The sequence below is a fragment of the Physeter macrocephalus genome, chromosome 19 (genome assembly GCF_002837175.3).
Source record: "Physeter macrocephalus isolate SW-GA chromosome 19, ASM283717v5, whole genome shotgun sequence".
In the NCBI taxonomy this organism is placed as follows: domain Eukaryota; kingdom Metazoa; phylum Chordata; class Mammalia; order Artiodactyla; family Physeteridae; genus Physeter; species Physeter macrocephalus.
The window spans coordinates 3,785,501-3,798,620 of record NC_041232.1 but is presented as its reverse complement, the minus strand read 5'-3'; the positions used below and the strand labels follow the sequence as shown (position 1 = coordinate 3,798,620).

General features: G+C 49.6%; 1 protein-coding gene across 1 annotated transcript in view; it reads left to right on the top strand.

Annotated features, from left to right (window-relative positions):
* The window catches only part of LOC102974591 (protein SFI1 homolog), a 78,760-nt gene extending 65,690 nt beyond the window's left edge, over positions 1-13,070 (top strand). The window contains exons 16-23 of the mRNA XM_028480526.2: positions 5,803-5,884; positions 6,206-6,384; positions 7,078-7,153; positions 7,661-7,756; positions 8,134-8,210; positions 9,043-9,145; positions 10,339-10,435; positions 12,886-13,070. Coding sequence (XP_028336327.1) covers positions 5,803-5,884; positions 6,206-6,384; positions 7,078-7,153; positions 7,661-7,756; positions 8,134-8,210; positions 9,043-9,145; positions 10,339-10,435; positions 12,886-13,070 — 895 coding nt within the window. The remainder of the gene's footprint in view (positions 1-5,802; positions 5,885-6,205; positions 6,385-7,077; positions 7,154-7,660; positions 7,757-8,133; positions 8,211-9,042; positions 9,146-10,338; positions 10,436-12,885) is intronic.
* The last annotated feature ends 50 nt before the right edge of the window (positions 13,071-13,120 follow it).

Genomic DNA, 13,120 nt, shown 5'->3' with positions numbered 1-13,120 from the left:
TCTGTATAGATCAGTTTAGGGGAGATTGGATATCTTAACCATATTGAGACCTCCCATAAAAAGAACTTGGTACATCCTCCATTTATATAGGCTTTCTTTAATTTTTCTCAGCAGTGTTTTGTAACTTTGCATTGAAGTTATGTATATATTTTTAAAATTTATTCCTAAATATCTTATTTTTTGATGCTGTTATAAATGGAATTACTTTTAAAATTCATTTTCTAATTGTTTGTCCTAATTTATAGAAGTACAGTCGATACCTTGAGTTCCATGACCATTCTAAATTTCTAAATTCACTTGTTTTAGTTCATCCTTCCTTCCTTCTTTTAAAATTGCATAGGGTTTCTGCGTAAATAATCATGTCATATGTAAACAAAGGCAACTTAATTTATACTTGCCAGTCTGTATGCTTTTTTTTTTCCTTTTATTGCACTGGCTAGGCTCTCCAATAAGGTATTGAATAGAAGTAATAAGAGGGTACATACTTGTCTTTTTCCCAATCTTAGGGGGAAAACAAAAGGAGTTAGTATTTCACTGTTGAGGCGTTAGCTTTTTATAGATGCCCTTTATTAGATTGAGAATGTTCCCTTCTATTCTTAGTTTTCTGACTGTTTTTATTATGAATGGTGGATAAATTTTGCCAAATGCTCTTTCCACATTTACTGAGATGATCATATAGTTTTCCTGGTTTTCAAATGTTAAATTAACCTTATATTCCTGAGACAAACCCAACTTGGTCGTGATGTATTATCCATTTTACATATTATTGATTTTGGTCTGTTAATGTTTTGTTAAAATTTTTTACATGTACTTTCACGAGGGATATTGGTCTATAGTTCTCTTGTAATGTTTTGCCTTTATTTTCTGAAAGGCTTTTTAAGGTTGGTATTATTTCTTTAAGTTTTTGATGGAATTTCCTAGTGAAATTATCTGGGCCTAGAGTTTTTGTTTTTGTTTTTTAATGAGAAGGTTGTTTTTTTGTTTTGTATTGTTTTTTTTGCGGTACGTGGGCCTCTCACTGTTGTGGCCTCTCCCATTGTGGAGCACAGGCTCCGGACGCGCAGGCTCAGCGGCCATGGCTCACGGGCCCAGCCGCTCCGCGGCATGTGGGATCTTCCCGGACCGGGGCACGAACCTGTGTGCCCTGCATCTGCGCCACCTTGGAAGCCCAGTGAGAAGGTTTTTGATTACAGATTTCATTTTGTAAATAGATAAAGAGCTACTGAGAGTTTCTTTTTGTGTCAGTTTTGGTAAGCTCTGTTTCTCAAGGAATTTTTCATTCTGTCCAGGGTGTCAAATATATTGGCATAAAGCTGTTCATAAAAGTGCCTTTTGGAACTTCCCTGGTGGTACAGTGGTTAAGAATCCGCCTGCCAATGCAGGGGACATGGGTTTGAGCCCTGGTCTGGGAAGATCCCACATGCCGCGGAGCAACTAAGCCCGTGTATCACGACTACTGAGCTTGCGCTCTAGAGCCCGCAAGACACAATTACTGAGCCTGCGTGCCACAACTACTGAAGCCTGTGCTCCTAGAGCCCATGCTCTGCAACAAGAGAAGCCACCGCAATGAGAAGCAAGTATACTACAACGAAGAGTAGCCCCTACTCGCCACAACTAGAGAAAGCCCGTGTGCAGCAACAAAGACCCAATGCAGCCATAAATAAATAAACAAATAAATTTATGTTTTAAAAAGGTGCCCTTTAATGTCTGTAGAATCTGGAATGATACCACCACTTTCATTCCTGATTTTGGTAATTTGTGTGTTTTTTCTTTTTTTCTTGATCAGTCTTGCTAAGAATTTGTTTTTTTAAAAAGCCAACTTTTGCTAATTTTCTTGTTTATTTTTCTTTAATTGATGTAAGCTCTTTATTTTGTTCTTTCTACCTACTTTAGATTTTTAGTTTGATGTAGTCCATTTGTTTATTTTTGCTTTTGTTTCTTTTGCCTGAATGAGATGTATCCAGAAAGATATTGCTAAGACCAATGTCAGAGGTTGTACTGCCTGTGTTTTCTTCTAGGATTTTTATGGTTTCAGGTCATACATTCAAGTGTTTAATACATTTTGAGTTAATTTTTGTGTGTGCTGTAAAATAGTGGTCTAGTTTTATTCTTTTACATGTGGTTGTCCAGTTTTCTCAACACTATTTTTTGAAGAGACTATCCTTTCTGCACTGTATGTTCTTTGCTTCTTTATCATAAATCAGTTGTCCATATATGTGTGGATTTATTTCTGGGCTCTCAATTCTGTTCCATTGATCTGTGTGTGTGTTTGTTTTTTCCTGGCAGTGCCATGTTGTTTGATTAATATAGCTTTGTAGTATAATTTGCAGTCAGGGAGTATGATACCTCTAGCTTTGTTCTTTTTTTCTCAGGATTGCTTTGGCTTTTCGGGGTCTACCTTTTGTATTTTTTAAAGTAGTTCTAGGAATTATAGTATGCATCATTAACTTATTACAGCTCTATTTAGAATTTTTTGTTTTTTGGCTGTGTTGGGTCTTTGTTGCTGCACGTGGGCTTTCTCTAGTTGTGGCGAGCGGGGGCTACTCTTCATTGCAGTACGCAGGCTTCCCATTGGGGTGGCTTCTCTTGTTGTGGGGCATGGGCTCTAGGTGTGTGGGCTTCAGAAGTTGTGGCACGTGGGCTCAGTAGTTGTGGCTCGCAGGCTCTAGAGCACAGGCTCAGTAGTTGTGGCGCACAGGCTTAGTTGCTCCGCAGCATGTGGAATCTTCGTGGACCAGGGCTCGAACCCATGTCCCCTGCATTGGCAGGCGGATTCTTAACCACTGTGCCACTAGGGAAGTCCCCCACAACTCATTTTTGACTGAAATACTTCCAACTATCAAACGATACAGTAAACAGAAACACCAATTGACAAGACAATTAATTACCTTTACAGAAATCTTGCCACTTTATACTGAAATATTTAAAATCATGTTCTTCACACCAAAATGAAACTAATTTTATATTTTTTAAAAATTAATAATTACAATTCCTCTTTGGTTGTTTCTTTTGTGATTGTAATAAATACATAAAATATTGAGCAAACTTCATCTTTTAAAATATAAAATGGTAAGTTTTATGTTACATGTTTTACCACAATTTACAAAAAAAAGGAAGCAAATGAAAATTCTAGAACTGATAAGTACCATATCTGAAGTAGAAAAGTCACTGGATGGGCTACAGAGCAACTTAGTTGCAGAGCAACAAAGCCCGTGCACCACAACTACTGAGCCTGCGCTGTAGAGCCCAGGAGCCACAACTACTAAAGCCTGTGCACCTAGAGCCCATGCTCCACAACAAGAAAAGCTACCACAATGAGAAGCCCGTGCATGACAATGAAGAGTAGCCCCCACTCACCACAACTAGAGCAAAGCCCGCGCACAGCAACTAAGACCCAGTGCAGCCAAAAATAAATAAATAAATAAATTTATAAAGGCTGAGAAAATGGAAGGAAAATGTGGAGACGAGAGGAATGGGAAAGAATTTACCTTTTAATCTTAATCCGTGAATGTCTCTTGGACCTAAAATAAATAAGTTATATGTCTTAGTAGCTATTATTATACTGAAAGGAAAGACTTTCCAAAAGGATATAATCTTTATTAGTTCAGAGAGAAGTTACGTTTTCAAGATGCTTAGTTTATTAGTCTCCTCAAATCTTTCCTCTTCAATTTGTTTGGCTTTCTTTTCCATTTACTTTTAAATTAAAACATGTATATATACATATGCATCTATTTTCAGTTCTAATATTCAACTGAAATAAACTCTGAATCATTAAGATAATTTTTTTTAAAACTTACCATTTTAACCATTTTCAAGTACACAATTCAGTGGCATTAAGTACATTCACTATATTATACAGTCATCACCCCTATCCACTTCTAGAACTTTTTCATCATCCTAAACAAACTCTGTACCCATTAAACAGTAACTTTTCACTCTCATCTACTCCCAGCCCAGGTAACCTCTAACCTACTTTCTGTCTCCGCAATTGCCTATTCTATGTACCTCATGTAAGTGGAACCATAAAATATTTGTCATTTTGTGCCTGACTTAGTCCACTTAGCATGACGTTTTCAAGGTTTATCCATATTGTAGCACATGTAAGAATTTCATTCCTTTTTATGGCTTAATAATATTCCATTGTATGGACATACCACAATTTGTTTTTCCATCCATGTATTGATAGATAGGTTGTTTCCACCTTTTGGCTACTGTGAATAATGCTGCTGTGAGCACCTGTTTGAGTCCCTGCTTTTAATCCTTTTGGCTATATACCTAGGAGTGGAATTACTGGATCAATATGGTAATTCTGTGTTTAACTTTTTGAGGAACCACCAAACCATTTAGTTCTTTTTTTGTAGTTTGTTTCTCTTATGAGAGTCCCTATCTGATAACTAATTTTGTTCATCTTTTCATTAAAATACAAAACTTACATATAATAGCTCTTTTTAAGTGTTTGCCAATTCCAACTTTGGGTCATTATTTTCAGCTTCTTTTCATTAAAGTGTGTTGCATTTTGGTCTGGCTGGTGGTGGTTTGTGTTTATTCCGCTGGTTCCTGTTGATCCTGTCCAGTGTGGTTTTATTCTTTCTTTGAGTGGGTCTTTTCTGATTTTGTCTTCAGGGTAGGGCATGACTCTTATTCCTAGGGCCTAGCCTTTTTGAGTCTGAGGTTCCCAGCGAGGTCTCTTCACTCTGACTAGGCCAGAACTCCCTCTCCCAGCCCTGTCCAACCTCTGGTATCTCCATTCATCACTTAGCTCTGCAGCAGCTGCTCTGCTAGGGCTCGTGGAGTCTGCTTGTGCAGCCTCATCTGTGGAGGGCATAAGGTGTCCATGAGCATGCCTGGGGATGGGGTAGGGTCGCTACTGCCCAGGCCTGGGAAGGCCACACATGTCCACCCAGTTCCTCCTCTCTGGTCTCGAACTCCAGTCTCTGCCTCAGCTCAGTGAGACTGTCGTGCTCTCCTTGGACTCCCTCTCCTGCCCCCAGTGCCCAGAAACTGCCCCCAGGAGAAGGCCTGGGCAGCCAACGGGCTAACCTTGCATGTTTCCCATCTCTCAAGGATCACATCTGCATTGCCTGTTGCCCAGTGCCTGGAAGCAGGTGCTTCATATATCCTGTCCCATTTTGTAATACACATGGCTGGAGGGCAGGCCTAGGACCAGTTGCTGTGTCGCGGCTGGAAGTGTTTTGAGTGGTGTGACTGATGGGTTAAATGCCAGGGGAGCCGTCTTCTTCTGTCCCCCAGTGCCAGTCCTCATGGCTTTGCCGAGACACAGCCCCTGCAGGCTGTTGACCAGTCATCTCAGTGCTGCTTTTGCAGGTTTTGATGTCATTATGGTGTGCAAGTAGGCAAAGGTGACAAACCTGTCTCTCTCTTCACCTCACCTGGAATACTTGTTTAAAATTCTGTTTCCTGGGGCCCAGCTCAGCTTTGGGAGTCTGGCATCTGTTTTTAACTACTTCCCCCAAGAATTTGTGTAGCAGCAGCCTGGCTGCTCAGCATGGACTGGAGAAAGACTTTCACTGTGAGCGTTGAGCACCATTGGTAATTCACCGTGGGGTGGATGAAGAAATAGGGTCTCAAAGTCTGAGTCTTTTTCGTACCGTGTGGGTGAGGCCAGAAATAACGTGGAATGTGTTGGGTCATTTGTGGGTTTTTTGTCTGTTGTCTGCTTTCCTTCCTCCCCACCTAGGCTTATTTCGCTCTTAATGGCAGTATATAAACGAAAAAATCCAATTATTTGGAACTTCTCATTCTTTTGGAATTGTTTACTCTTATTCATTTGGGTTCTTTTAGGGTGATGTTAGAGAAGCAGTTGTTTGCACTTTGGTGTCAGAAGATATCTCAGCATCGAGAGTACCGCTTGGCAGAGAGAATGGTAAGTGGTTCTCCCCTAGGAGGTACTGGGACTGGGAGGACCTGCTTCAAGCCTTTGCACTCACTGCCTCCCCTCCTAGGACGCTACCCAGACCCAGACCCACCCTGAAGGGCGGGCAACCTGCCTGTGACCAGGACTCATGAGGCAGGGGCAGGGTCTGGGCATCTGTTTCCTTTGTCAGTGGAGTTTACAGATGGCTTCTGGGCCAGAGCAGCTCCTGCACATCCAGTTCTTCTGCCTTGGTCATCGTTTGTGGCCTGCAGACTCCCTGGCTTCTGTATCGCCTCCTACTTGACCCATTCTGATCTCTCCCTGCCGCAGGCCATACTCCACGCAGAGCGGCAGTTTCTGCGGAGGTCCTGGTCCACGTGGTGCCAGCAAGCAGCAGCACATCGCCTGGAGTGGCAGCGACAAGCAGTGGCCTGTGCCCACCACCGCCTCAGGTGGCTCAGGAAGGCCTTCTGTATCTGGAGAGAGAGTGCCCGAGGGCTCAGAACAGAGTGAGTGGCCGCTTCTGCCTTTGAAGCCCTTCCCGGCTCAGGGCAGCTTTGACTGTAGTAGCAGCGCTGAGCATCAGTCTGAGGGGTCGTGTTAGCCTAGACTCTGGTCTTAAGTTCTGGAAATTCAACTTGAAATAGTCTAAGCAAAACCAGGGCTGTAGGGAGAGGCTCCTGGGGCACCACATGGATCTCTGGGCTCAGGAACTTGGCTGGTCAGACGTGCCTGTGGATCTTAGGTCCTGTCCATCAGCTACATCCTGCTTGCTGATTGGGGCCCATTCGAAGCAACCGTGCCCAGGGGCAGGTCGTGGCAGTTTTTACTTCGCCATGTGGTTAGAGGCCAGGGCAGGTGCCCCTGTGTTCCCTGCAGGCGTCATCCTGCCTTGGTTCCTCTCTAGATCTACTTCATGCTCTGAGGGTCTCTCGAGCCTCTCAAGCTCTGGCCACATTTAACCTCCTCCTCGGTTACCTATTACCACACGAATACAGAGCCCTGTGACGTTGTCCACAAAAATTTGATTTTATGTGTGCTTTTCTGGGTGGAGAACCTAAATCCTTTGGCAGCTCTTCTGAAAGGGTCTTGGTTCCTGTCCATGTTGAAGAACCACTGAGCAGGGGCCAGGGGCTGCGAAGGGGTGCCCGTCGAGAGGGCCCTTGCAGCGCCTGGGTTGAGCACTGACTGTCTCCCCACAGGAGGACGGGCAGGGCACAGGCTGCACGGTTCCACGCAGCACAGCTCCTGTGTTGGGCCTGGAGCAGGTGGAGGAAGGTGAGGCTTTGGCACAGGCGCGGCCCGCGTGGGGTTGTGGGCATGTGGAGCCGTGTGTCAGGCTGACTCAGGGCGAACATACGGTCTCCTCCACGGTCCCTCGGAAACCACCTGCCTCTGAGTGTGGGGAGGAGGCCAGGTGGCAGGTGCAGTGCCAACCTGGTTTCATGAGATGATTGGCTCACAGTTCCGTGTTCTGTTAGGTGCCAGGCTGTTCTTCGGTAACGCTCTGAATTTAAAGTTCCTGGTCTAACTGGTCACAGGCATCCTCTTCAGGATGAAAAATGTTAAAGCTGAAATTGGTTAGCATTTACCCGCAGGCAGGCACTTGCTCCCTATGATCCTCACAAACCCCTAAGAGGAGCATGTTTATAGAGGAGGATGCTGGGGCTCGGAGGTTAATAAGCACCTTACCCAAGCTCCCCCAAACGAAGTGTGAAACGGAGGCACATCCAAGCCCTCCTCGGCCCCGGGCCCACAGCGGCCAGCTGTCTCCTGTGTCCACAGCGCCTTGCCCTGCACAGTGCCGAGCAGCAGAAGCTGATGCGAGCCGACCTGCATCGCCAGCACACCTTGCTGTACAGGGCGCTGCAGACCTGGGGGGTAGGAGACGCTGCTTTCCTCCAAATCTCCTTGCCTGGTAGGGAGGGGGATTCTGGAGGCTTTGTTTCCCTTCCTTGTTCTTCCTGCCCCTCCCAAAACAGAGTAGTAATTCCACAAGATTCAGGGCAAGTGCCCTGGCCAGTGGGTCTTACACTGCAGAGCTAAGTTCTCCCATCCTTTCCTGGGGTACCGGCCTCACCACCGGGGGGGGGGCTCCTTGTCAGGGGTCCAGTGGTTGGACTCACCAGGTGAGAGCTTAGCAAGTCCTCTCCCTGTTGTTGGGTGGGCTCCTGCCCGCTCCCCACCCTCTGTGGCTGCCTGAGAGTGGGGAGCGGTGTGGGCCTGGGGCAGCCTCCAGTCCTCCTGGTCGTCTGCAGGTTTACCAGAGCCGGGTGCGGAGCGTCCTTCAGGAGGCGGCAGCCAGGGAGAGCTGGCACGAGAGGCGGCTGCTGCGGTGAGTCTCCATGGCCCCGGCCCAGCCTGAGGAACAGGGAACAGACTGCAGACCCGGGTGGGTTGGGGGCCCTGATGAGGGCCAGGCGATGGGGCCTGGCTGCCTCGTGCTCCTCAGAGCATGGCTTTGGCTTTTCCACAGCAAGCACCGTTCCCTGGGCCCCTCATGTCTTACACCCGCACTGTGTGCAGAGCGGGGCCTCTGGGAAGCAGCTGTGCCATCTCCTGCGTGTCTCGCTCATCTGAGCGCCTCTCCCTGCCCAGTTCAGACCTGCAGGATTCGCCTTTTCACCTCCTCTCAGCTCCCAGTCAGTCCCCCAATCCCCGGCTCTCCAGGCCTTTCTCCCATCCTCTGGGACCATCTGTGTCTCTCACACCCGTGGATTCACTTATACCCCTCGGCTCCACTGTCTCCGAAGCCTGTCCCGCAGCTCCTGCTGAGCCAACCTCTAACCTACTCCCTCCCTCATTTCCACTCTTTCTTTTCCTGCCTCTGTGTTTGTTCAGCACATGCTGTTCCAGGCTGCCCGTGCCCTTCCTCCATTTTCCCCGTCTCTACCTCTCTTATCATGGATGCATCACCTGTGTCATCGTCACCTGGAAATGGCTTAGTGTTCCCCGTGGTGCGTGAATGCACGGGGCCGCAGTGCCTGTGGTGCTCCCACGGCACCTGCACAGAGCAGCTCAGCCGTGTGCAGGGTGTGCAGTCAACGTAAACGTGGCTGTCAGCACGACAGATACACTTGGGCATGGGGAGACCTCGATTCAGGACCTGGCTGAAGTGCCTCGCACTGTTCACACCCATATCACCCTGTCCCCCCATGTACCCGCAGGAGTGCATTACGTCGCTGGAGAGAGAATGCCGTGGCCCAGGCAGACGAAGCAAAGAAAGCCTCTCGAGCAACAGCTCACTACAGAAGGACCCTGTGCTCCAAGGTGAGCCCTGGCAAGCCAGCTGGTCGCCGGGGGGGTGGGGGCCGTGTTCCTGTGAGGGGGTGGCATGGGGTATGGCTGTGGAGGTTTGAGCTGAATGAGGAGCCTAGAAGATGAGATGGCTCCCTTCTCCAGCACACACAACTGTGCCCGCAGGTGGGTTTGTTCACTTGTTTATTGTACTGAAGTATGAGCCAATATCCATTAAAACAAAAGCATGGCATGTAGTGAGTATGAACCAGCTCTTACCAGAACCAGTATTTCCCACACACGTGGAATTTTCCGCTGGGACAAATCGTGTAAATCACCACACCTCTGTCCCTTTGTGTTGGCACAGGGTGCTTGGGTGCCCCCCTTCCCCCATCCTGCTCGTCAGCCTCGCGGGATTCGTGGCTGTGCGGGCTTTCTGGGCTTTCCATAGAGCATCCAGGAATGTGAGGTCATTGGTCATTGTCGCTGGGAAGTGGCCCCCCAAAATGCCACTTGGTGTGGCCTGGGCCCATGTGCTGGGGGAGGGACATGGCTATGAGGAGAAGATGTGTCACTAGACAGGGGACTCAAATGACAGAGGTGGTCCCTGGACTCTGGGGTGTTTTAGAAGAAAGCAGTTGGCTGGGAGCCCCGCACTGGCAGGCCGGGACTGGTGCTGACAGCTTTGGAGCCTCCACAGATGAGTGTTAATTACACATGGTCAGGGCCCAGTCTGCTCTCAGGAATACTCCGAGGCCAGCATGTGTGTCCCCTCCCCTGGAAGGACGGTCAGGACTCTGCTTGGCGTTCAGGGCTCAGAAGGGAGGAGGCCTTTGTGGGGGGGTGGAGTTTGTGACTGTTTGGGGAGCGGGCGTCCCCTGTGTTCTGCTACTGTGATTTTGTATGTACCTCATATGTGAAAGTGCATGAAACGTAAGGCTTCCACTTAACAAATAGTAGAATGAAAGCCCACATGAGGACTTGACTTCTTCGTGGCACGGTATGAAGTTTAGCTCCTCTGGTCCCGTTGCCTGAGATACAGGGCTTCCAGCGAGGGTGCTGGGCATGGTTGCCTGCCATCTGCATGGACGGCGGGCGCTTCCTGGAATGTGTGTGAGTGCTGTACGCCTGGCCTCATTCCACGAGGAGCCACCTGCAGAGCTGGGGTGACCCCGGGGAGTCGGGACATGCTGTGATCACCCCTCTATTCTTCTTCTGCCCCTTAGGTCCTGATCGCGTGGCGGGAGGCAGTGTCAGTGCAGATATACTACCGACAGCAGGAGGGCCAGGCTGTCAGGGACGCCCAGGTGGTGCTGAATAGGGGTAAGCGGGCCCGGAAGCTGAGGAGAGGCCTGTGAAGGACACAGTTTTCTTTATTCTCCCAAGGTGCTTCCCCTCAGTCTCTGTCTCTTTCTCATGTGTATTAGCTTCCTGTTGCTGAGGTAACCAAGGACCACAGACTTTAAAACAACAGAAAATTGTTCTCTGAGTCCAAACTCGGGTGTCGGCAGGGCTGTGCTCCCTCCGAAGGCTCCAGGGGAGGCCCCTTTCCTGCCTTGTCCAACTTTTGGTGGCTCCCAGCAATCCTTGCTGTTACTCAGGTTGTAGACAGGTCACTCCAGCCTCGGCCCTGTTGTCACGTGGCTGTCTTCCCTGTGTATCTGTGTCTCTCCTTAGAAGGACACTAGTCATATGGGATTAAGGGCCCAGCCCACTTCAGCTGTCATTTACTGCACTGCACTGACCCTCTGCCCAAATAACATCAGCTCTGAGGTTCCGGGATGGACGTGAACTTGGTAGGGAGTAACTATTCAGTCCAGTACATCTTCACTTTCTCTTCCCAACTGATTGCCAACCAGTTTATATTAAAATGAAAGGCCAAGGCTTGAGACCTACAGAGAATTGCAGACGCGGAGCTGGAACGGGGGACTTGGGGGTTGCCGGGGTGGGGTGCTTTGATGGGAAGGCGGCGGCTGCTTGTCAGGTCAGCCCCGTCGTGTCAGAGTCCGCTTCCTTGCCCATTTAGGGAGCAGGGACTTGCCTGGTTGGCCCCAGGTAGTCCCGTGACCTGCTGTACAAACAGCCTGGGAAACGGTCCAGATGGAGCCTCTGTTTAAGAGATGCGTGGAAACAGAGGCCCTTGGCTCTGCTGCGGGGAGTCTGATGCTCTAAAGAGGCAGCTCCTATTAGAATAAATGAGAAAACAAATGGGAATGGTTTAAATCAGACGAGAGAAAACGGACCAAGTTGTTAAATTGGCTTAATAGCATTTGTTCCAGGACAATCCACTTAGGTTTGGTTCTGACTAGTTCTTGTGTTGATGAACACAGATCCTGCTTCCTCCTGAATGGAATCCTGAGGTCCAGAATCCCACACCTGGTCCGCCCTCAGCATGCTTCTCTGTGTCCTCAGGCTGCCCCTCGCCCCAGAAACCAGGGCTGTGTTTCTAGTCATTCCCAGGAAAGATGTCGAGGGGCTCAGCCCGTCCCTGGTCTCTGCTTGGACCAGAGTTTTGGCACCAGCGCTGCATGGGCCTTCCAGTTTGGGTCAGGCGGCCGCAGTGGGGAGGTGACAGGCACAAGACACAGCTAAAGCTTCTTCCCTCTGCTGGCCTGTGGGCGGCAGCTTTCCTTAGACGGAGTGGCAGCACGTGGCTGGCCCTGGGCTCGCTGTGTCCATTAGGGCTGGTACAGAGGACTGGGGAGACCATGTGAGAAGACACTTGTGTTGTCAGCACACAGCAGATGTGCAGTCAGTACCTGTGGGACCGTGTCTTGGCTTAATTAAGGCCTCTGAGTCTCAGGCACACCTTGGCGGTCCAGCGCTGGGCTAGGTGCTGCAGGAGGACAGAGTCGTGGACACTCAGGCTGATTGGTGCTTGAGAGGTGCAGGCAGGGCCGCCTGCTGGCTATGCGACCTCGGGCACGGCCTCCTCTCAGCCTTGTTGTCTCCGTCTGTGGATGGGGATGATAGTACCTGCCTCTGGAGTTAATCATGAGGGTCCAATGAGGCTAATATATACCCGCATAAAGCAGGACCTGGGAAGTTTCAGCACTTAGTGCTAACGCCTCCAAGCTTGTGAACGTGGCTTTCCCTGCCCACCTCCGGCAGGTCCTGGAGGACACCCCATCTTGGCCTCTGTGCCTTGGGGTCAGCCCTCTTCTGTTGTCTCTAAAAGAAACGTCTCTTGGGGCTGAAGAAGAGGGAAAAAATCAGGAGAGTGTGCTTGCTCCCTCAAGAGAGAATCTGGTGACACAGACGCAATGCAGGATGTGGCCCCTGCCTGCCTGTGGAGCCCGGGCAGGACACGGCCAGCAGACACCTTGCTTCTCCCCAGCCTGTCTCAGGCTGCCTGGACCTCTGAGCCTTGTTTTCCTCCCTGGAAAATGGGGCCACTGCCTCCCACTCCCTGAGACCCAGGGTCTTCTCGTTCATGTGCCCAGCAGCATCTTGTGGGCAGCTCCACTGGGGCCCTGGCACACCTGCAGTCGCTGTGCACAGGCTTATGGCTTGGGGCAGAGGGTCCTTGGAGGACCCAGTGGTAAGCAGCATATCTGGTTCCAGTCAGGGTGTGTATAGTCACTGAAGATGGGTGGCCAGAGCTGTCCTCCCAGAGTGGCTACCGTCCACACGTGGTGTCTGACCGAGTGTGGGCTGACACCCCAGTTCTGTCCCCACACAGCCTTCTCCACCCTCTAAACTTTCACTGTTGCATAGTCATCCATATATTGATACTTCCTCCAAAAGAGCAAACTGACTCCGACCCGCCTTAGGCTGTCTCAGGACCTGGTTTCGGCGCTGGAGGGACCGCAGCCGGAGCGCAGCCCAGCAGAGGGTCCAGATGGAGAGGGTGGCGCAGCATTACCGCCGGCAGCTGCTGCTGCAGGCCATGGCCCAGTGGAAGGTGCACCATCTGAGCTGCATCAGGAAGAGGGTGAGGCAGACAGCAACTCTCTGAGTTCCCCTGTACGGCGGGGCTGTCTGGGCCAGGAGACCGCATCGCGGGGA